The 24120-nt window shown below is 41.2% G+C and overlaps 1 protein-coding gene across 1 annotated transcript in view; it reads left to right on the top strand.

Moving 5' to 3' along the window:
• LOC115168925 (TOX high mobility group box family member 2) overlaps positions 1–24120 on the top strand; it is a 129939-nt gene that overhangs the window by 88784 nt on the left and 17035 nt on the right. The window contains exon 5 of the mRNA XM_029724448.1: positions 16816–17043. Within this exon, the coding sequence (XP_029580308.1) occupies positions 16816–17043 (228 nt within the window). The remainder of the gene's footprint in view (positions 1–16815; positions 17044–24120) is intronic.

Here is a 24120-nt window from a genome sequence, read left to right as displayed (position 1 = left end):
TTGTTTAACACTTTTTTGGTTACTACATGATTCCATATGTGTTATTTTCACCCTTGAATGAGTAGGTGTGTCCAAACTTTTGACTGGTACTCTATGTATGGAGAATAGTGTATTTACAGTTGTATTCACATTTTCAAGTACTGGTGACAAATAATGCAATCTGATTATTGCATAGGTTGTAATGGACACTTATGATGTGTGTAAAATATTTTTTTGAATGTTCTACTGATTATAATGAGTTTATGCTAAGCTATGTGTGGTGCCATTGACATTACACAATGCATTCTGGTTGTCACGTAAATGTCTGTCAGACAAAATATGTTATAATGAGGTGAAGGTTAAACGTCCAGAGGTGAATGAAGGGAAGTGAATGATCGTAGACGACACACCCCCTTCAACATGCATACTGTAAACAGACCAAACTCCTCGTCTCCTCTTTGGTTCACGCGAAAAAACAAACATGGCAGCACGCACAAACTAGCATCGTCGGATTACTTTCGATTTCTAGAGGGGTGTTTTACTCAATTATTTCAATCAATGCTGAGCTCACCCGTGATGTGATGAATTATAAATAGTAATTGCTATTAGTTAATTCATATTGTGGTTTCTGACAGCCGGGAGTTATCTAAATATGACCTTAGGACTAATGTAACCTACATTTTCCGGTTTGGATGATAGTGTATGTTGTCGCTACTTCTGTGACTGTCTGAACATTGTATCCTGTCACGCCTGCTCCCGCCTCCCTTCTCTGGAGCTCAAGGGCGCCAGGCTGCCCTTCATTAAGCACACCTGTCACCATTCATTATGCACATCAGTGCTCATTGGACTCACCTGGACTCCTTTACTTTGTTGATTGACCCTCTATATCTGTCTGTTCCTCAATTTGTTCCCCGTGTCAGCATTATTGTTGTTTTGTTTTCCTCTGTCCAGACGCTGTCTGTATTCTGTTCCTGTCTGTGTTTCATTAAATGTTCACTCCCTGTACTTGCTTCTCGTCTCCAGCGTCGTTCCTCACACATCCAAAAATAAACTGGTCACATTCAGGACATAACTTTGTAAGGACTGTGTTTGTGCAAAATGTTTCTGTGAAAAAACAGTGTGGCTAGCTCAAATGCTGACTTGCGTCAATCGAAGCTGGACGTTCTATATAAGCATTCTAATCACACGGGTTTGAGCGTACGCTGCAGGGACCACAGTAGAATGATCACTCCCGTTTGTTGGTACGTGTGAAAAGGTCATTAAGTCACTGTGTTGAACATACTAGTGAGCTGAATATAGCTGGTGCCATGGAGATGCACAGTAATGTAGTACATAATGTGCAAGAGTATTTATGTGTTTATTTATTTCGTTATATATTTGGCAGTTTGGCAATTTTTCATAGCAAATAAAGCTTTAATTGATACAATTGGTGTGAGGCTGGTGACGGAGGTGTGTGTGTGTGTGCGTGCATTTGGGCGTGTTCATGTTCATGCCATGCGTACGTGGTTACACGCACAAACATGTATGGGAGAAAGCAGCTCCCTTTTCTTCTTGGTGTAATGCCAATAACATTTCCGTATGAAAGACAGTCCTGGTTTTTAAACAGCTTTCGATTCACCTTTGCAATTATTTATTTTCAAATAGTCCTTCAGGGTAATGTTCCATTTTCTTATTTCACACCCCCTTTTCTCATAAATGAACCGTCATTGCCATAAATCACTGCAAACAGAGACTTGCACACACCGTGAAAGGTCCAAAGATTTATGTAACACATTCATGTTTTCCACTTCCTCATTTTAGTACTACTCTACTGGAGCCTGGCTAATAATAGTGACTATTAATATTTCCTGTTGCCTAGCAACCTGAGCAAGTAATAGCTTACGCTGGAAAAATAGATGACCGATAAGGGAAAAAATTCAATTCATTTATTATCTTTGGGGACAAGAGGAGCTTATTTCTCAGGCTGAGGCATAGAAAAGTAAGCTGAAATATCTTAAAGGAATTGAAGATGAGGTTATTTTCAATTTCATTCCATTAAGAAAGGATTTGACGTTTTTCCTATGATGTCAATTAACCTTAATTTCATGCCAATAAAGGCATAATAGACAGATTCAATTCATATTTCTGTCATAGGCACTGCACAGTATTTGTGTTTTAGGAACGTACTGTAGAAATAAGGCAGAATGTTAGGTTTTTGCAAAGTGGGGAAATGTAAAAAAAAAAAAAAGTTTCCCTTAGTATTCGGTGAAGGCATTTACATTTTAGTCATTCAGCAGACACTCTTATCCAGAGTGACTTACAGTAGTGAATGCATACATTTCATGCATTTTTTTTTGTTGTACTGGCCCCCCGTGGGAATCGAACCCACAACCCTGGTGTTGCACACACCATGCTCTACCAACTGAGCCACTGATCCTGAACATAAATTTGTGTCAATTGTTTTCTTCCATTGTAGCTGTACTTTTTTATTCAACAACAATGCCTCAAGGATACATTTCATATCAGCAATGATAACTATCTTACGCTGTATGTAAACTCCCTTACAAATACAAGCTCAGCTGGAGCAATAGATATTGCTCATCTCCCGGGATGATGTTACTTGTTTTAGTACAACATTTAGCCTAAGGCTAAAGCTCAGTACACTTCTTTCTGCTTAGGGATCCTCTTTTCCACCATGCATCTCATGGTTTCCAATCACACAGCAAACGGTTAATGGGATTGTTCAGAGAAATTACATTCTCTTTATGTTTGTTGTCTTACCTTGAATGCATTCTTTTGGACAAGGAGTGATCTGCAATCCCCTTTCTTTTGTTTAACTAGACACTATACTGTATATATACTGTACATATCTACATATGCCGTTTTGTTGAACTATCCCTTTAAGGCATTACAGTATTGTGAGCAGTAGATCTAACCATGACCATCAATAGCATTTTTAGAAATGCCCACTTGTTCAGTTTTTGTTGTAGTTGTCTCAAATAGCACATCTTTTTTAACTGAGAGTAAAGTATGTCACAAATATCTTAGATCTCTGATCACTGGTGGAGCACATGATAATAGTAATACCCTTCCTCTCTCCATCAGAACCCTCTTCTTTTTTCCTCAGAATTCATCTCATTTTTGACAGCCTCCTCCCTCTCAGTTCATTCTGACTGCTCTGAAGGCAGAAGTATTAGCTGCTAAATCACAGGATGACATGTGCAGTAGATGGAAAAATGGACTTGAAGCAATGATGAGAAATAGTTATATTTAGGTATTTAAAAGCTATGTTGATGTGATTGTTTATATGATATGTAGCTTGGACTTAGATATAAAAGTAGTGGTATGTTTTATGATGGTTCAATGGAATTCATATTACATCAAGATACTGTATGTTTATTCAGAATATTTAATTTATCTAGACTTTTAATCTAAGCCTGCCTTTCTACAATGCATTTGCATGTAGTAGCTAACACCAAACTGTCTTTATTGCTAATTACAATAATGACATATCATAAATGTGGTTATACAGCTAGCAAGATAAGTTTCCATAACATGAGGGAATGGTTTGGATATGTTATCCTTGATTAGAAACATACAGTGGCTTGCCATTGGTAAAGTCAGCGGCCCACCACTCATTTGGCTGATGGGTTTTCCAGAGGTTCAGACGGCAGTAGCCAACACTACTTTATAGAGTATAGGCTATCGACATGGGTCCATTATCAGCTTATAGTGGTGTGCTCAGCCTCATAGCCATCATTGGTCCAATAGGTGCTTGCTGGCTGGATAATGTTTTATAAGATGGTTAGGTGTTTAGCCAAGTGTGATATCCCAACCCACCCCTGCCCTCTGTTGTCTAAGGCCAGACAGACACAAAGTTTAGATGGGACATTGAACAATGCATAATTTCTCGAAGTGGGATGGAGCGCTCATTATGCCTGCATTTAAAAACACTGTCACAGCTAGGCCTCACTGTCAATGTTGCCTGCTCACCCCAGTGTGCTACTGCGGGGGGGCTTCATGTTTGACAGGCCCCCAGATCCCCGAGCCTGGCTGGTCTGGCTCATTTTTGCGAGAGGGGAGATGGGAGTGAGAATTGTCTCTTTGAAAAAGAGGAGGGAATTCCCTGGCAGGTGGTAATGAGGGTCGAGGAGGGGGCTGAGCATGTTGCCGAGGAGAACGACGGCACATTTAAATTTGGAAACTGAACGCCTGCCGACATCTCATTATAAGCGTAATGAGGGTGGTTTGGGAAAAAGCCCACCGCCAAAAAAGCTCAGCCAAATCTGCAAGTTCATGTAGCAAGATTTGTTCAATCTTGTTAAACATGTGGCGCTACATAGTTATTTTTGGCAGGGTGCATCTGTTACTAGACCACAGGCTGGCCACTGTATCATAGTGCTGAGACGTCACTACAGCCGGCCCGTGACCGGATGCCCCATAGGCCAGGGGCTTTCCTTGGCTCATCACGCTCTAGCATCTCCTTGTGGTGGGCCAGGCACCTGCCTGCAAGCTGACTTCGGTCATCACTTCGGTAGTCAGTGTTTCCTCTGACATGTTGGTGCGGCTGGTTTACGGGCTAAGCAAGCAGTGTGTTATGTTTTGGAGGAAGTATTGTCCCGACCTTCACCTCTCCTGAGCCCGTTGGGGAGTTGCAGCGATTAGACTAGATCGTAACTACCAACTGAATATCTTGAGATTGAGGAGCGAAATGGGAAAAATAAATAACTACAAAATAAATCAAATAAATAAAGAATATGAAGTGTCCAGTTGGCATTACTGTTGTGATGCAAAGCTAATGTTATCTTCAGACTGTTGAAGGCCATACTTGCTTAATCAATATAAAAAACTGTTGATTATGCTCCTATGCAATAATAACATATTAAAGGGATAGTTCACTCTTATTACAAAATTACTCATAACTCTGAAAGCAGTCTAGGAGACAAGGAGAAACAACAATCCACGCTTTGGGAGTGTTTACCTAGCCACTGTAACCAATAGTTAACATAAGCTTTTTCTTAGCAAATATCAATGGAAGTCAATGTTTAGAATGTTTCAAATCACATGCCCAAGCATGGATAACTGTCTCACCTTCTCTATAGACTGCTTTCAGGGTAAGAAAACAGGTAAGCAATTCTTACATTTGGATGAAATATCACTTTATTACTGTTGGATGTTATACAGTAGAGAATACCATTGATGGACATCCATTTTTTTGTCAAATGAAACAACCACAACAAAAAACATTCCACCTGTAGCTAAGAAAGTGATTTAAGAAAGCGAAACAAGATGTCACATTTTTCCAGTTGAAGGCAACAGTGCAGGCAGGTCATATGAGATGTGTCTCAGGCCTGCACAGACTGTATGGTAGAGACTTCATTGCTTTCTTTATAGCCAGTTTTAGATCTACACGAAGTGTTCGTTTTGAAAGTGTCTGTGGTTGTTTGTTTGTGTTTTCAGGATACATTTTTGTCAGACTCACTGACTGTTACAATGTTATGTGAGCTTGACTTAATTTTATTTCATTTAATATTTTAAAAGACGTATTTTGCGTCACTTGGCATTTTAGACAGACAGGATAAAACAGCACCACCATTTTAAAAGCAGCAACATCAAAAGCCTATTGTTGGCTGCCATTATTGACAGAATCATAGTGAGTATATGGAAGGTGAATCAAATGTTTACGGTCAGAATTAGCCAATCAACACATTATTCAAATCAGTATGTGATTATAAAAACATTAATGGTCATATTCAAAGAGCATAACCTCAAGAATATACTGATTACATTTGTGGCTAAAATTGACAAATTCTGCTATTTGAAGTAAAGAAAGCAATGAAGTCTCTACCATACAGTCTGTGCAGGCCTGAGACACATCTCATATGACCTGCCTGCACTGTTGCCTTCAACTGGAATAATGTGACATCTTGTTTCGCTTTCTTAAATCACTTTCTTAGCTACAGGTGGAATGTTTTTTGCTGTGGGTGTTTCATTTGACAAAAGATGGATGTCCATTAATGGTATTCTCTCGACAACAGGTTGTGAGCAATATGTCTTTCTGAAAATAATAATTGTCAGGGCACTATGATTCGCTTTGAATAAAAACAAATATCTTATTAAAGAAAGTGTTTAATAAAAGTAAATCTTTGCTTTTAGAGGCTTATTATGCATGGATGAGAGTGAAGTAATGAAGAAGTGTATTAAAGAATTGAACATTAAAAACAAATGAGCAATTATTGCAGCTCATGAATATCCATGCTGCTAATTCAAATATCCTTAGGCAACTGTTAAGAATAATGAATATTTAAAACAGCATGGTCGTAGAGTTTTTGAACATTGCATTAGCTGACTTTCTAAGATGTACAAGAGTAAACAATTGAATCTGGAGTACCGCTTTTAATCATGATGAAAAAAGTTCTGCTGTTTCATGTTGCAGTGCATAATAGTTCCAGTACAGTAAAGTACTAATATTTTATCATGGAGAGAAGACGCACAACAAGGAAAAGAGTACTTACTATTTAGTATAACTAACATAAACCTCATACGTTTCTAATACCAATATCCAGAAATCTAGGGCAGAGGGAAGGCAGCGACTTACCAGATTGGGACACACTCCAGACGGACAAAACATGTTGCTTTTCTACGCTAGTCTGAAGAGGGGAACCTGCTTACAGTACACATCGACAGTGGGACAAATTGCCCATTTGCCTATTTAAAAGGGTCTCGCTTTTTCCTTTGAAGGATCAGCATGGCGAGCTCGTCCTCGATCGGTAGTGCGACGCTAATTAAGCCTAGCACACAGCGAACCTGTGGGGGATAATGTCCCATTATCAGAGTCATTTGTTTCAATTAAATGCTTTGTGATTCTACAATAGCAGCCGCGGCCCCGTGCACGAGGAAGCCATTACTCTCACCCAGGGAGCGACTGTGGTTCGGGTTGAGTCAGTTCTCAGGATTAGGCCCTACTACCTATTTTCACCAGCAGTAGCGTTCGCTTAACACAGCTGCTTTAGGCCTGCAAGCAAGAGAGGGTGTAGCATACATAGGCCTACAGTACAACCAGTGACACTTTATTTGAAGGGACTTCATAACACATTCATAACCCATACATAACATTATCATTAGCAGTACATGAGTATTTCTTTATCCCAACAACCGCAAGTTAATATTTACCTTATGTCTCAGTAACGTCACTTGTCCTGCACATGCTTTGGGGCGAAGAAGTGAAGATTATAGAGCTAGAATAACGAGAGAGAATAACAGGCCTGAACTCTGAGCCACAGAACCAGTTGCTCATTTTCCTGTTTTAACCAAAGAACATTGAGACAGACTGAAATGTTATTCTTAGATACACTGTCTTATAATATATATTTTTTATTATAATTTGATCTATAACTCGCTATGTGTTTCTCTTTCTTTTGTGAAATCATGTTTGAAAGGGATCCAAATGTTTGGTGTGGTGCTACACTGGTGAAGTGACTTTGACACCCCTTTATCATCTAGTCTTTTCGTATGAGACAATGCACGTCAGCGGCCAAACAAAGCCTGTTGCTCTGACAATACCCCACCCCCTCCTCACAATTAGCATATAGTACCTATGGCAACCAGCTGCCATCATAATAGCCTGTCTCGTTATGTTTGGGCACCATCGCTGTACCATCTCATGGCTCAGCAGGAAACGCAGAGAGAAAGAGGCTAGGTATGAGTCTTACTGGCAGAGCATGTTGCATAAGGTGTGCACATGGAGGAGATTATGGTTGTGACTAAGCTCACTGATGCTCTTCGCAGGAAAATACTGCTTTTTTTGTTGAACATAACCCTTGACTTGAATTAATGGGTTACAGCAGAAGCTTAAATCAGCTTGGCTTTCTGCAGCAACAGGGAGTAGCAAGCAGTTAGCTCCTACTGTACATGGGCATATGTCAAGCCTTGTTTAGTAGGGAAACTATTGCTGATTTCTAAGGACCTCCTGATTACCTCCTGAGTCTTTCTAAACCACAATGCATAACTTCAGTCTTTACATATATTGTCTATCAATTTAAAAGTAGTTACATTTTAAATGAGGGCTAGTTACAGTACAGTGCATTCAGAAAGTATTCAGACCCCTTGACTTTTTCAGTCTTTTATTTTTACAGTCTTATTAAAAAATGTATACAAATCTATCTACACACAATAATACCCCATAATGATGAAGCAAAAACTGTTTTTTAGACATTTTTGCAAATGTATTAAAAATGAAAAAAATGAAATATCACATTTACTTAAGTATTCAGACCATTTACACAGTACTTTGTTGAAGCATCTTTGGCAGCGATTTATGCCTTGAGTCTTCTTGGGTATGACGCTACAAGCTTGGCACACCTGTATTTGGGGACTTTCCCCCATTGTTCTCTGCAGATCCTCTCAAGCTCTGTCAGGTTGGATGGGGAGCGTCGCTGCACAGCTATTTTCAGGTCCCTCCAGAGATGTTCGACCAGGGTCTTGCTGGGCCACTCAAGGGCATTCAGAGACTTGTCCCGAAGCCACTCCTGCCTTGTCTTGGCTGTGTGTTAAGGGTCGTTGGAAGGTGAACCTTTGCCCCAGTCTGAGGTCCTGAGTGCTCTGGAAAAGGTTTTCATCAAGGATCTTTCTGTACTTTGCTCAGTTCATCTTCCCCTCGATCGTGACTAGTCTCCCAGTCGCTGTTGCTGAAAAACATCCCCACAGCATGATGCTGCCACCACCATGCTTCACCGTAGGGATGGTGCCAGGTTTACTCCAGATATGACGCTTGGCATTCAGGCCAAATAGTTCAATCTTGGTTTCATCAGACCAAAAAATGTTGTTTTTCATGGTCAGATAGTCCTTTAGGTGCCTTTTGGAAAACTCCAAGCAGGCTGTCATGTGTGTTTTACTGAGGAGTGGCTTCCGTCTGGCCACTCTACGATAAAGGCCTGATTGCTGGCATGCTGCAGAGATGGTTGTCCTTCTGGAAGGTTCTCCCATCTCCACAGAGGAACTTTGGAGCTCTGTCAGAGTGACCATTGGGTTCTTGGTCACCTCCCTGGCCAAGGCCCTTCTCCCCCGATTGCTCAGTTTGGCCGGGCAGCCAGCTCTTGGAAGAGTCAGTGCTTCGACACAATCCTGTCTCGGAGCTCTAACGGACCTTTGGAAAGGCACACACCTTCTTCGACCTCATGGCTTGGTTTTTGCTCTGATATGCACTGTCAACTGTTGGACTTTATATAGACAGGTGTGTGCCTTTCCAAATCATGTCCAATCAATTAATTTACCACAGGTGGACTCCAATCAAGTTGTAGAAACATCTCAAGGATGATCAATGGAAACAGGATGCACCTCAGCTCAATTTCGAAAGGTCTGCTCATAGCAAAGGGTCTGAATACTTATGTAAATACAGTATTTCTTTTAATACAGTTGCAAATATTTCAAAAATTATGTTTTAGCTTTGTCATTATGGGGTATTGTGTGTAGATTGATGAGAAAAAAATCTAATTTAAGCAGTTTTAGAATAAGGCTGTAATGTAACAAAATGTGGGAAATGTCAAGGGATCTGAATACTTTCTGAATTCACTGTATGTACTGTAAGTGTAGTTACCCATCCCCATTCAGCAAAGTGGCAGGGTTAGCCTGTTGAAATTACATATTGTGCCTTTAAAGTGGTAAGGCACTCTCCGGATATGTCATCTCAAAATGCAGTAGAATGCTCTACGGAGTACTTTCCTTTTTTCTCTCCAATAGAACATAAAAGTTCCCCTATGAGTATAACTGCAGTTAGAGTGCAGTATAACTGCAGTTACAGTGTAGTATAACTGCAGTTATTCTGCAATTACTGCATCCATAATACCACAGTCGACTGCAGTCACTGTACTTTTACGGCAATCTTTTTTTGTAAGGGTTGATTGATATGAACAGGTTGGGGTCCTGTGATGACTCTGTTGCCTGACTTTCCGTTGCCGGCCATCTCTCCTGCTGGTCTGATGTTTACAGAGAAACATAGCAAACGGCCAATAAAGGGTTTGAATTGTTCCCTCAGGCTGTTGCTATGGAAATAACCCAGCCGTGGTAGACCATTCGTGTTTGACTAATTGTTTTCCTCTTCTTGTATTGCCACTCAGTCTGCAAAGCCCCGTTCAGAGGACCATGTCAGATAAAACAAAGAAAAGATAAATATTATCCAATACTCAGGTTATTTTTATTTTTGGGGGCACTGAATACCATTTTGAGTTGAAAACAAGAATTATTTCCCCCACCCCCTTTAAACTGCACGGTTGCGTCTACAGCAACCCACTGGGGCCAATTAGAACGCTAGCGAAGCCAGGAAGTGTGTGGCAGATGCTTTGCCACTCTTTATAAAGGGTCAACCTGCAGGGGCCTCTCCAACATCTCGTTAGCGAAGTGTTAATGTAATTAGTTTTCACTTAGGACTGTTTTCGCCACATTACCAAATACGAGTCCTCAACTTTAGCAATTTGTGCTGATTAGTTAGGTCCACCTCTGGGTGAGGCATTAGAAATATGAGACCCACCACCTGGATTCGGTCCTATGTAGCAAAATTTGAAATCGTGTTTTTTTTTACAGTGGATACAAGTGGAGACTCAGAGCTAGAAAACAGTATGTCATACACTGCAGTTGAGGAATAATGGGAAAGTAATTCTGGTTTGAAAGTTGATAAACTTGTAACCCCACTTTTGAGAAAATGGCCCTTGAATGTTTGGTCCACCTACTGGAGAGCTCTTCTTTGTCTGCACACACCCTCTTAAGTCTTAGCCCCACCCATGTCTTTAAGGATTCATATGTGAGGCCATGTGCTAAACAGAATGAGTAGTGTAGTAAACAACCAAAGATTTTAAGACTAAGAGTGACAAGTAGTAGCCTACAATATGGAAAAACTCCAGATAAAAATACACTTTATCTAGTCCTTGGCCTATATCCTAATCTTTGGTGCAGGTCATGTTGTTATTCACATTACCGTCTCTGGTAAACACACACTATATACAATAAATCAAAGTTTATTTGTCACATCCACAGGATACAGAATGTGTAAACGGTACAGTGAAATGGTTAATTTCATAGTAGCAATATCAAAACCAGAAAGTCTCCATATAAAAAGATTTTATAAATATTTATAATTCTTAGATGACGCTTACCAAGACACACAAGAAATGCTATAACCAACCCCAGACACAACTGGGTAACTTGATATGTCATGTAATCATCTGGTGAAGTGTGTAGCTAGCTAGCTAAACAATGAACCAGGATAATCCCAACTCATACTACTACCAATACAAACATTGTCATAGCTGCAGCATGAATCTGCCGGTTGCTAAAGCTAACCAACTAGGTTCAATGTTATCTGGCTAACATTAGGCTATAACTAGCAGATATCCTGGCAAATTGATTTCTGATTAGAATAATATTACTTCACATATAATACATGTAATGTTAGCTAGCGAGCCAGCAAGCTAACGTTCGCTTGCTAGCTAAAAGTGCACTTTAACTTGCAATGAAAATGACTTTCTGATAAAATTAGACATGTATAATATCTGAAAATGTAGCTAGACTCTTACCCGTGTACATGGATGAACGCTTCACGGCAGACTGGAACCATTTAACTCTGTTTTGTTTGTAGCTACATGTTTGGCCAGCATTGTGTCAGGTCACTCCGGCTCACACTGACCGTGGCGTGTGCAGAAAGTAGCCCATCACAACTCATTCCAACAAATGTGTCGATAGCGCCTGCTAAATTCAGGGTATCAATGCTGTTGAGAAAAGTAGCAAACTTTTGTAGTTCTCGATGGCTAACATATCTTTCAAAAACCCTTCGGTAGAAAGGACTATGAACACATACTGAGCAGCTCAAGTTATAGACAGAAGCACGCTACATGGTAGACCAATCCAAACTCATGTCCAGACTATCCATTATCTCAGACAATCATGGCTAGCAGAAAGGTTCCTGGCTATTTCTGTGGCTAATCCAACTAGGCTCGTAATTTACACATTTTATTTGTATTTGCAGATGGAATACACTTTTGTTATTACGGCACATGAAAGTTCACATGTTCCAGAAGGCATTTCTGCCCAAAAATGCATTTCGTTTTTTTTAGACGTTCAAATGCCTCTCCTGTGAAGTAGTGACGTGCGACATACGCCTAGCTTCCTGAAACGGGTTATATATCTCCTTAATATTGACAGTAGTGCCATTGTGCATAATATAATAATATGCATGCCATTTAGAAGATGCTTTTATCCATAGCGACTTATATTGACAGCATATATTTTCATATTAGTGGCCCCATTGGGAATTTAACCCACAACGTTCACATTGCTAGTGCTATGATCTTACCAACTGAGCCACACAGGATCACTCATAATGATTTGGTTCATTTTTAGCTGTTCAATTATCATCTTCATGGGAGGTTATTGGTCGATGTTATGTCCGGTGTGCAAGTTAAGTCTGTATACTGTATGTTTGAGGAAAAACAATGTAAATGTTTTTCCATAAATCATCAAGAGTTCTGAGGTTTTCAATTGCTGGATGTCTGCCTTGGTTGCAATTTCCTGAGCCAATACCATAACATGTGCATTTACACTTCCTCTTCATAATTGTGTGGGCTGAACAGTATTTCCATTTGATTTGTGTGGTTCTATGGACATATGCCTGGGTTATGACGTTCAGTCAGACTTATTACTTACAGATTGACAGTATGACAAGAGTTCAAACGGTTTCCAGATGTGTGTGGTTTATATTTTAAACATAAACGTCAGTCTCTTGTTGGTTTAGGTAGGGCTGGGAGGTTTTCCTTGTGACCATGTGACTTGACTAGGAAAAACTCTGGACCTTATCTATAACCAGCAATAACTAGATAATGTAGAGTTGTAGAACGCACCTTGGGAGCATCCGGATTTGATGTGTATGTTCCTCTGTAAATTTAAACACATTGCGATCTGTCACCACAGTAAAGCAATGCCCATTTGGCTATTTATGGACCAACAAAGGCTTGGTCAACAGCTGCATTAAGCACTCCTCTTATGGAGTGTGCTGTTGGAAGGGTCTATTTTCCACAGAGTTGAAGGCTTTGGTTACTGCTCTAACTTTTCTTGCTAGAACAGGTCACAGATTTTAGTTTTCCCCTCCCCTCCCCAATCTTTAGTTGATGTTCGAGGATTTGTATTTAACTTGCTGAGTTATGCTTGTACCTCTCAACCAGTCTTGCTGGCTGCATCGTATAGCTCCCACTTGCATCAAGTACCTCACTGACTCCACTCACTCCAAAAAGCAATAGATCTTATTCGTCAGCTCTATACGCTGCCCGTGGCGTGTATACATTCCAACCTATTTGAAATCGATACGCAGCACTTGGGAAATGTTATAGGGATAACCTTACCCTTTTGGGTTTCATTTTGCTTTTCATTTTATGTGTAAATATAGGTATGTGCTGGAGCCTCTGATTAAACAACCCCTCCCTTCTTCCCCATCTCTCTCTCACTTGCTCTATCTATCTGTCTCTCTCTCTCTCTCCCTCCCCCTCTCTCTTACCCCTCTCTCTCCTGTTTTGATAGTGATGCAGGTATCAGGCTGTCAAATCTAATCTCATCTTCTCTGTGCAGTGCTGTCCATTCAGAATTACAGCAACCCCCCTCTCCCTCTTCTCCTCTCTCCCTCTTGAAATTTCTGACAACAGCCATGCTGATTGTATGGGCCTAGGCCTGACACTTTCAAATCCAGTCCTTGACTTGCAAACTGAATCTATTTACTGCCTATGTACCATTTTGTTATATGTTTATAGTAAAGTGCAATAAGCAATTGGTGACCGTGTGGTGTAGTGGTTGGAGAGTGGCTATTTAGATATTTAGATCTGTAAACAAGACTGGATATATCTTCAAGTTCAGTTAATTTGAAAGACCATCTTGCTTTATGCCTTCAGTAAGCATCTTTTACTGTACTGACACTTGAATGTATAGACTACCCAGTTTAACAAATGCTACTCATCCATCCCAATTCATCAGTATTCTATTCCATCTCAGTCAATGTTCCATTGAAGTGTAATGTCTTGTCTATCTAGTGTAGCCAACTATCATTCTGAATACAGAGGGAAAATGAGAGAATTTCCTTTTTTTCTCTAGCAGTTCGCTTGTTTTGCCGCACTTTCAATTTATAAATATAAATGATTTTTCCTGGAGATTATTTTGCTTTTCAGTTTGTCATTCCATTAGCTCTCCTCCAATTTATTCACCCTTCACATCAAAGGCAGAGGGGAACAGATGTCATTTCAAACGCTTTTTTTTGCCTCATTGCATAAACGTGGGAGATGATTGTTTTTTTTATGAAACCACACACTCATAGATAAAAAATTAAAAAATATCCAAACCAGTCGAGAGAGAGAGAGAGAGAAGGCATGGGTGCATTTTCACTTTGAATAGGGGAATCTTCTCCACATCTAAAGTTATATTCAAGTGACCCCTTTTCTTATACCCAAACATTCGGGAGCCTCCGATTCTGATGAGCTAATTTCATGCTGTTTGGAAGATGTTGTTTCAGCTTCAAATGTTTTCTTAAACAATGACATTTCAAAGGCAATCATTTCTGTTTAGAAAGCAAAGTTAAAAGCAAGACAACCCCAGCTCTTAATCCCATGATTAGTATGCATGATGATTGTATGAAATGGGAATGCTTTTAAACATCATGGAGTTGCCGTTTCATAGTTGCTAGTCAAGTGATCATTCAGAATTCTTTCACATGGTTTGTGTCCCTGATTGCCTGTTAAAATGAGAGCAGTATGGATTAATGTTTTTTTTTTTACGGAGCATTTTCTAAGTACTTTTATTTAGTCAAATCTAACATTAAAATGGCATTTGGAGATAAATGGATTGTATAGACTAATCATGTGACGGTGACCATGCCACCTGAAAAAAAGCCCTGAAAATGGTCCCACTTGAGTCATGGGACATTCTGAATGCATGCATCTTTCATTCCATCTTTGTTTTTTATCCCCCTTTTCTCCCCAATTTCAATCTTTTCTCATCACTGCAATTCCCCAATGGGCTCAGTAGGCAAAGGTCGAGTCATACGTCCTCCGAAATATGACCCAACAAACCGCACTTCTTAACATCCGCCAGCTTAACCTGGAAGCCAGCCGCACCAATGTGTCGGAGGAAACACTGTTCACCTGACGACCGGAGTCAGCCTGCAAGCGCCCGGCCCACCACAAGGAGTCACTAGAGTGTGATGAGCCAAGTAAAGCCTCCCCGGCCAAACCCGGACAACACATGGCCAATTGTGCACTGCCCTATGGAAATCCTGACCACTTCCGGTTATGATACAACCCAGGTCTGTAGTGACACCTCTAGCACTGCGATGCAGTGGCTTAGACTGCTGCGCCACTCGGGAGACCTCATTCCGTCTTTCAATCATCTACTGTAGTTGATCATTATATATTCAGTCATTATGTAGGCTATCAAATGTGATTATTTTTCTTTATGTTCCCCAGGACTCAGGTTGCGGTGATCTTAATGGCACATCAAGTCACAGTCACTTCTCCCTTCCATCCTCCATTAGCTACAGCCTCTTTCCACTAAATGTTTGAATTGCTTCCCTCTCCTCAAATGGTTGATGGGCTCTACTCACTTCAGGAGGAATGCAATTTCCATAAACAATCACACCGAGGCTACGTTGACCTGGATTTGACTTCTTCCAAGCTTTATGAGCCAAATGACAGATGTATTCATATGCATTTGATTCACGTCGATGTCAAATATATGCACAAAAGCTGTACTTTACTGTGGAAAATATAGTATGATGGCCATTTATCATCATTCTTAAATAACCCAGCACATAGTCCTTGAAATAGATTGTGATGTGCTTTTATTTATCCAACAAATTACTATTTAGAGCTGCAGTTTGGAATTTGTCTACTCAAATCCTTTAGGTAATCTCATCCCGGGAATATATTTTATTGATTAAATTCTCAATCTGGCCCACATACTATCATAGCCACCTAATCATCCCAAACTTTCAATTACCTTGCTCATCTTCTCTCTTCTCCCAAATATTAAATACATTAAAAGCAACAAACACACACACACACACAAAGTCGAGTATAAAATAGCATGTAGAGCGAATGAGTAGTATAAAACAACATTTCATTGTGATAAGGTACTGCCTAGTGTCCTCCTCCAGACCACGGGTACTCTGCCAAGTTTCTCTCCCTCAGAGGGTGTCCTAAAATGTTCACCATACTTTTGGGAGGTAGAGATACTGGGCTGAGGGTGAGTGTGTCCTAAAATGTGCTCCGTACCAGTGTCAGTTTTCTGTCAGACTCCATTCTCCCTCATCCTCAGCCAAATTGATTTGTTTTCTTTCTCTTCTCAGAAGAAGGGGCTGTTGCTTTTCTCAGAACCCTCCTTTTCTCGTCCGCTCGTTATGTGGTTTTGTTTGTGGAGGAAATTGAGTAGTCCTGTTCCATCCATGTCGTATTTGTCAATAATAAAACAGTGTTGCTCTCTTTCCTTGTCGAGGGTTTTACCTACAAGAGGTGATCTTACCTGTCTCTCCACTGTCTCGATGGTGATACCATTGTGAGGACATCGGTTCTATAGTTCAGTTTCTTTCAGTAGTGTTGACCTTTCACATTTACAGCACCCCCCTTTCTACATAGACAACAACAACAGAAATTGAGTTTCCACAGACTAACCATAGAATTACAATAGGTGGAACCAACAACCAAATTCATTGAGATCCTTATTTGTTGGGAAAATGTTATGTCCATTGTTGCTTACAATCCTCCCTCTCCCTTTCTCCCTCTTTCCTTCCTCCTCTCCTTCTTTCCCTCCATCACTCCTTTTTTCTCTCCCTTCCAGATAGGGGAGAAGCGGCCATCATCGGAGATGATGAAGCCCAAGCCCAAACCGCAGAAGAAGAAGAAGAAAAAGGACCCCAACGAGCCGTCGAAGCCCGTGTCGGCCTACGCCCTCTTCTTCAGGGACACCCAGGCGGCCATCAAGGGCTCAAACCCCAACGCCACGTTCGGGGATGTGTCCAAGCTAGTGGCCTCCATGTGGGACAGCCTGGGGGAGGAGGCAAAACAGGTGCACACACACAAACACACATACACAGGTGTGTCTGCACAAATGCACGCGCACGATCACACACCCGCACACACATACACACACACACACACACACAAACACTCAGACACACACACTCAGACACACACACTCAGACACACACACTCAGACACACACTCACACACACACACACTCAGACACACATTACCAGTAGATGGAGCAAGTGCACTAGCAGACATTCCAAGCCATTATATGTAGTAATTACCAGAGCACAGTGCACAGAGATAGAACTCAACTTAATGAGCTAGTTCTGCTCTTTCTAAAGATAATCTATCCGTTTATCCCCGGTCCCTTGGCTCTCATTAAAATTATTTTATTTTCTACATTTAATTAGAGCCAAAGAGAAGAGCCTCCATGTGTAGCAGCAACTGTAGAAAAGTCATTTGACAGAAAAACCTGGCCAATGTCGATAAACACCCACTGTTTATTTAGCAATGGAGTACCCCCTTCAAACAGTCCTGATAACAGCTGATACAGAGCAGAGCCAATCTTGTTATAATCTAGAATGGAATATTATGTTTCCCCTATATTATACTGTATTTTAGGGCAGGGTGCTAAGTAAGTCGCCTGAAGTGGCATCCACAGCTGTTGTTGTCACCTGGATTTTCAATTGAAAGCAGTTGAAGCTCAATTTGATTTAGTAGGATACAAAGATCAGAGAAGGAGGGATGGGGAGGGGTTGGATAAAGGCAGGGGAAAGTGAAATCTTGGCCACTGCTTTAATGCATCCTTCCTTCTTCCCTAACCCTAACCCTTTTTGAAGTAATCACTGATCGGACATGGATCAGGGATCTGTCTAGATGATGAAAGGTAAATAGTGGAACCTTTGTTTTCACCAATCCAGTCACGTTAGATCAACGATTACTCCAAGGAAAGGAGGAAGAAAGGAAGCATTCCCTGTCACCAATCCTGCGGTTTAAGGTATAGGACAGCCGTACAGTGTTTTGTGTTCAGTCAGTGTACAGTATAGGACAGTACAGTGTTCTTGTTTACAATGTACAGTACAGTGTAAGGAATAAGACGTTATGTTGGTCTTGTCTACAGTGTACAGTACAGTATGAGGTATATGAGTACAGGCAGTCTGTTGTACTGTACTGGAGCCGCTATGTTCTCAGCTCTTCTTCTGTGATGAATTGCACTTTTGACAGCCGAGAATGTGACGTTTTCATTTCCGGCCATTTTTATTTATTTCTGTTGCCTGGCATTTTGAAACTGCCCAGAATACAGAACGCAAAAAAAAATGGCCTTGAATCTGTCTCTATTTTGGACAATAAGCTGTATTCTTCATCTTCATCTCCACCAAACAGTCTCAATATCAAATTGCAAAATTAAGATTTTACCTTTCACCATGCATTTGGTTTCATCTGTCTTTAATATTATAGTTATTTTGTCAAAATAAAAAAATTATTCTAGCTATCAGGGAGGTATGACGAATTAACCAATAGCCAAATATTCTACATAGAACTGAAGACCACATTTTTGACCAATTTCCTTCAAAAATAATTTCCATAAATGTCCAGTGATGCTATCCATTGCCCATTGTAATCCCGTCCATAAGTATCCATCCTAGATCTTCAGAGCACCAGTTGTTATGAATTAAAGTTGTTATGGATGAAACTGCAACACTCATGTCATGAATGGTGTCATGAATAGTGTTATGAATGATCTACGTATACTCAAGTGAAGGGTTACGGGCTGTATGTAGCCCAGCGGCTAAGGAGTTGGACCTGTAACCGAAAGGGGGCTGGTTTGAATCCCAGGACGGACTCTGGAAAAAAGGCAGGAATTGGTGTGGCAACTGGAGGGCTACTAGGTTCACATCCTGAAGACATTCCCTTACTGTTGGGCCCTTGAGCAAAGCCTTTAACATGCTCTTCATCCAGGGGCGCTGCACTGTAGCTTAACCCTGTGCTTGTCTCAGTAAAGCAGAAAACATTTCTGTTGTGTGCTGTAACATGCACAATAAGTTTGTATTGTATTTTTAATGGTTGCGCACTACAACATTGCATATTTTTTATTTTTTTATTTTACCTTTCTTTTACCAGGTAAGTTGACTGAGAACACGTTCTCATTTACAGCAACAACCTGGGGAATAGTTTCAGGGGAGAGGAGGGGAATGAATGAGCCAATTGTAAGCTGGGGATGATTAGGTGGCCGTGATGGTATGAGGGCCAGAATGGGAATTTAGCCAGAACACCAGGGTTAACACCTCTACTCTTACGATAAGTGCCATGGGATCTTTATTGACCTCAGAGAGTCAGGACACCCGTTTAACGTCCCATCCGAAAGACAGAATATGTATTGCTACTTATAAGTTTTAATGTAAAGGCATCGCAATGGAATATCTCTAAGTCACACATTGCAATCAGACCCATCTAAAATACAAAATTATGAAATAAAATAAAATCAAAGTTTATTTGTCACGTGCGCCGAATACAACAGGTGTAGACCTTACAGTGAAATGCTTACTTACAAGCCCTAACCGACAGTGCAATTTTTAAGTAAAAAATATGTATTAGGTAAACAATAGATAAGTATAGAAATAAAAAAAAATGTAAAATGACAGTGAAAATAACAGTAGCGAGGCTATATACAGGTGGTACGGGTACAGAGTCAATGTGCGGGGGCACCGGTTAGTCGGGTTAATTTAAGTAATATGTACATGTAGGTATAGTTAAAGTGACTATGCATAGACGATAAACAGAGAGTAGCAGCAGCGTAAAAGAGGGGTTGGCGGATGGGAGATGGCGGGACACAATGCAAATAGTAGCAGCAGCATAAGAGTAGCAGCAGCATAAAAGAGGGACACAATGCAAATACTCCGGGTAGCCATTTGATTAACTGTTCAGTAGTCTTATGGCTTGGGGGTAAAAGCTGTTGAGAAGCTTTTGGTCCTAGACTTGGTACCCCTTGCCATGCGGTAGCAGTCTTTGACAATTTTTAGGGCCTTCCTCTGACACCGCCTGGTGTAGAGGTCCTGAATGGCAGGCAGCTTAGCCCCAGTGATGTACTGGGCCGTACACACTACCCTCTGTAGTGCCCTGCGGTCGGAGGCCGAGCAGTTGCTGTACCAGGGAGTGATGCAACCAGTCAGGATGCTCTCGATGTTGCATCTGTAGAACGTTTTGAGGATCTGAGGACCCATACCAAATCTTTTCAGTCTCCTGAGGGGGAATAGGTTTTGTTGTGCCCTCTTCATGACTGTCTTGGTGTGTTTGGACCATTCTAGTTTGTTGGTGATGTGGACACCAAGGAACTTGAAGTTTTCAACCTGCTCCACTACAGCCCCGTCGATGAGAATGGGGGTGTGCTCAGTCCTCCTTTTCCTGTAGTCCACAATCATCTCCTTTGTCTTGATTACGTTGAGGGAGAGGTTGTTATTCTGGCACCACCCGGCCAGGTCTCTGACCTCCTCGCTATAAGCTGTCTCGTCGTTGTCGGTGATCAGGCCTACCACTGTGTCCTCTGAAAACTTAATGATGGTGTTAGAATCGTGCCTGGCCATGCAGTCGTGGGTGAACAGGGAGTACAGGAGGGGACTGAGCAAGCACCCCTGAGGATCAGCGTGGCAGATGTGTGGCAAACCTACCCTCACCACCTGGGGGTAGCCCGTCAGGAAGTCCAGGGTCTAGTTGCAGAGGGAGGTGTTTAGTCCCAGGATCCTTCGCTTATTGATGAGCTTTGAGGGCACTCTGGTGTTGAACACTGAGCTGTAGTCAATGAATAGCATTCTCACGTACGTGTTCCTTTTGTCCAGGTGGGAAAGGGCAGTGTGGAGTGCAATAGAGATTGCATCATCTGTGGATCTGTTTGAGTGGTATGCAAATTGGAGTGGGTCTAGGGTTTCTGGGATAATGGTGTTAATGTGAGCCATGACCAGCCTTTCAAAGCACTTCATGGCTACGGACGTGTGTGCTACGGGTCTGTAGTCATTTAGGCAGGTTACCTTAGTGTTCTTGGGCATAGGGACTCAATCAGGAACATGTTGAAAATGTCAGTGAAGACACCTGCCAGTTGGTCAGCACATGCCCGGAACACACGTCCTGGTAATCCGTCTGGCCCAGCGGCCTTGTGAATGTTGACCTGTTTAAAGGTCTTACTCACTTTGGCTACGGAGAGCATGATCGCACAGTCGTCCGAACAGCTGATGATCTCGTACATGACTCAGTGTTGCTTGCCTCGAAACGAGCATAGAAGTGATTTATCCCATCTGGCAGGCTCGTGTCACTGGGCAGCTTGTGGCTGTGCTTCTTTTTGTAGTCTGTAATAGTTTGCAGGCCCTGCCACATCTGACGAGCGTTGGAGCTGGTGTAGTACGATTCAATCTTAGTCCAGTATTGGCACTTTGCCTGTTTGATGGTTCGTCGGAGGGCATAGCAGGATTTCTTGTAAGCTTCCGGGTCCCGCACCTTGAAGGCGGCAGCTCTAACCTTTAGCTCAGTGCAAATGTTGCCTGTAATCCATGGCTTCTGGTTGGGGTATGTACGTACAGTCACTGTGGGGACGACGCCCTCAATGCACTTATTGATAAAGCCAGTGACTGATGTGGTGTACTCCTCAATGCCATCGGAAGAATCCCAGAACATATTCCAGATTGTGTTAGCAAAACAGTCCTGTAGTGTAGCATCTGCTTCATCTGACCACTTTTGTATAGTCACTGGTGCTTCCTGATTTAGTTTTAGCTTGTAAGCAGGAATCAGGAGGATAGAATTATGGTCAGATTTGGCAAATGGAGGGTGAGGGAGAGCTTTGTACACGTCTCTGTGTGTGGAGTAAAGGTGATCTAGAATTGTTTTCCCTCTGGTTGCACATTTAACATGCTGATAGAAATTAGGTAAAACTGATTTAAGTTTCCCTGCATTAATGTTAGGGACAGACGTTCCGCTAACGGAACGCCTCACCAATATCCTATGGTATAGCGTGGCGCGAATTACAAATACCTCAAAAATGCAAAAACTTCAATTTTTCAAACATATGACTATTTGACATCATTTTAAAGACAAGACTCTCCTTTATCTAACAACATTGTCTGATTTCAAAAAGGCTTTACAACGAAAGCAAAACATTAGATTATGTCAGGAGAGTACCCAAAAATAATCACACAGCCATTTTCAAAGCAAGCATATATGTCACAAAAACCAAAACCACAGCTAAATGCAGCACTAACCTTTGATGATCTTCATCAGATGACACTCCTAGGACATTCTGTTATACAAGACATGCATGTTTTGTTCAATCAAGTTCATATTTATATCAAAAACCAGCTTTTTACATTAGCATGTGATGTTCAGAACTAGCATACCCACCGCAAACTTCCGGTGAATTTACTAAATTACTCACGATAAACGTTCACAAAAACATAACAATTATTTTAAGAATTATAGATACAGAACTCCTTTATGCAATCGCGGTGTCAGATTTTAAAATAGCTTTTCGGTGAAAGCACATTTTGCAATATTCTGAGTAGATAGCCCGGCCATCATGGCTAGCTAATTTGACACCCACCAAGTTTGGCCCTCACCAAACTCAGATTTACTATAAGAAAAATTGGATTACCTTTGCTGTTCTTCGTCAGAATGCACTCCCAGGACTTCTACTTCAACAACTAATGTTGTTTTGGTTCCAAATAATCCATAGTTATATCCAAATACCTCCGTTTTGTTCGTGCGTTCAAGTCACTATACGAAGGGTGACGCGCCGGTGCATTTCGTAACAAAACATTTCAAAATATTCCATTACCGTACTTCGAAGCATGTCAAACGCTGTTTAAAATACATTTTTATGCTATTTTTCTCATTAAATAGCGATAATATTCCAACCGGGCGACGTTGTATTCGTTCAAACACTGAAAGAAAAAAATTGAGTCGTCTTGTGCACGCACGCTCCAGTGTCATTGTTCTCAGAAGGACCACTCACAAAAACCCCAGCTGTTTTTCGCCCAGAGACTGGAGAGCTCTCATTCCACTTTCTGGCGCCTTCCTAGAGCCAATGAAAGCCTTAGAAAATGTCACGTTACAGCAGAGATGCTGTATTTTTGATAGAGATGCCCTAGAAGGAGAACAAATTGTCAGACAGGGCACTTCCTGTATAGAATCTTCTCAGGTTTTGGCCTGCCATATGAGTTATGTTATACTCACAGACACCATTCAAACAGTTTTAGAAACTTTAGAGTGTTTTCTATCCAAATATATCCAAATCATTCTTATATGCATATTCTCGTTTCTGGGCAGGAGTAGTAACCAGATTAAATCTGGTACGTTTTTTATCCGGCCGTGAAAATACTGCCCCCTATCCCAAACAGGTTAAAGTCCCCAACCACTAGGAGTGCCTCCTCTGGGTGAATGGTTTCCTGTTTGTTTATTTACTTATACAGTTGACTGAGTGCGGTCTTAGTGCCAGCATTCGTCTGTGGTGGTAAATGAACAGCCATGAAAAATATAGATGAAACCTCTCTTGGCAAATAGTGTGGTCTTCAGCTTATCATGAGATACTCTACTTCAGGAGAGCAAAAACTAGAGACTTCCTTTGATTTCGTGCACCAGCTGTTGTTTACAAATATACACAGACCACCCCCCCTCGTCTTACCGGAGTGTGCTGTTCTATCTAGCCGGTGCAGCGTATATCCCGCCAGCTGAATGTTATCCATGTCGTCATTCAGCCACGATTCGGTGAAACATAAGATATTACAGTTTTTGATGTCCCATTGGTAGGATATTCGTGGTCATACCACGTCTAATTTATAGTCCAATGATTGTACGTTGGTAAGTAATACTGATGATAAGGGCAGATTTCCCACTCGCCGTCGCCTGCGTCTCTTTCTCTTGCCAATGACGGGGATTTTGGCCTTGTCGGGTGTCTGAAGTACATCCAGTGCATCCTGCTTGTTGAAGAAAAAAGCTTTGTCTAATCCGAGGTGAGTGATTGCTGTTCTGATATCCAGAAGCTCTTTTTTTGCCGTAAGATACGATGGCAGAAACATTATGTACAAAATAAGTTACAAATAACCGAAAAAACCCCACATAATAGCACAATTGGTTA

Source organism: Salmo trutta, chromosome 30 (genome assembly GCF_901001165.1).
Source record: "Salmo trutta chromosome 30, fSalTru1.1, whole genome shotgun sequence".
NCBI classification, from domain to species: Eukaryota; Metazoa; Chordata; class Actinopteri; order Salmoniformes; family Salmonidae; genus Salmo; species Salmo trutta.
The sequence above is the reverse complement of the archived record's forward strand: the minus strand, read 5'-3'. Positions and strand labels throughout refer to the sequence as shown.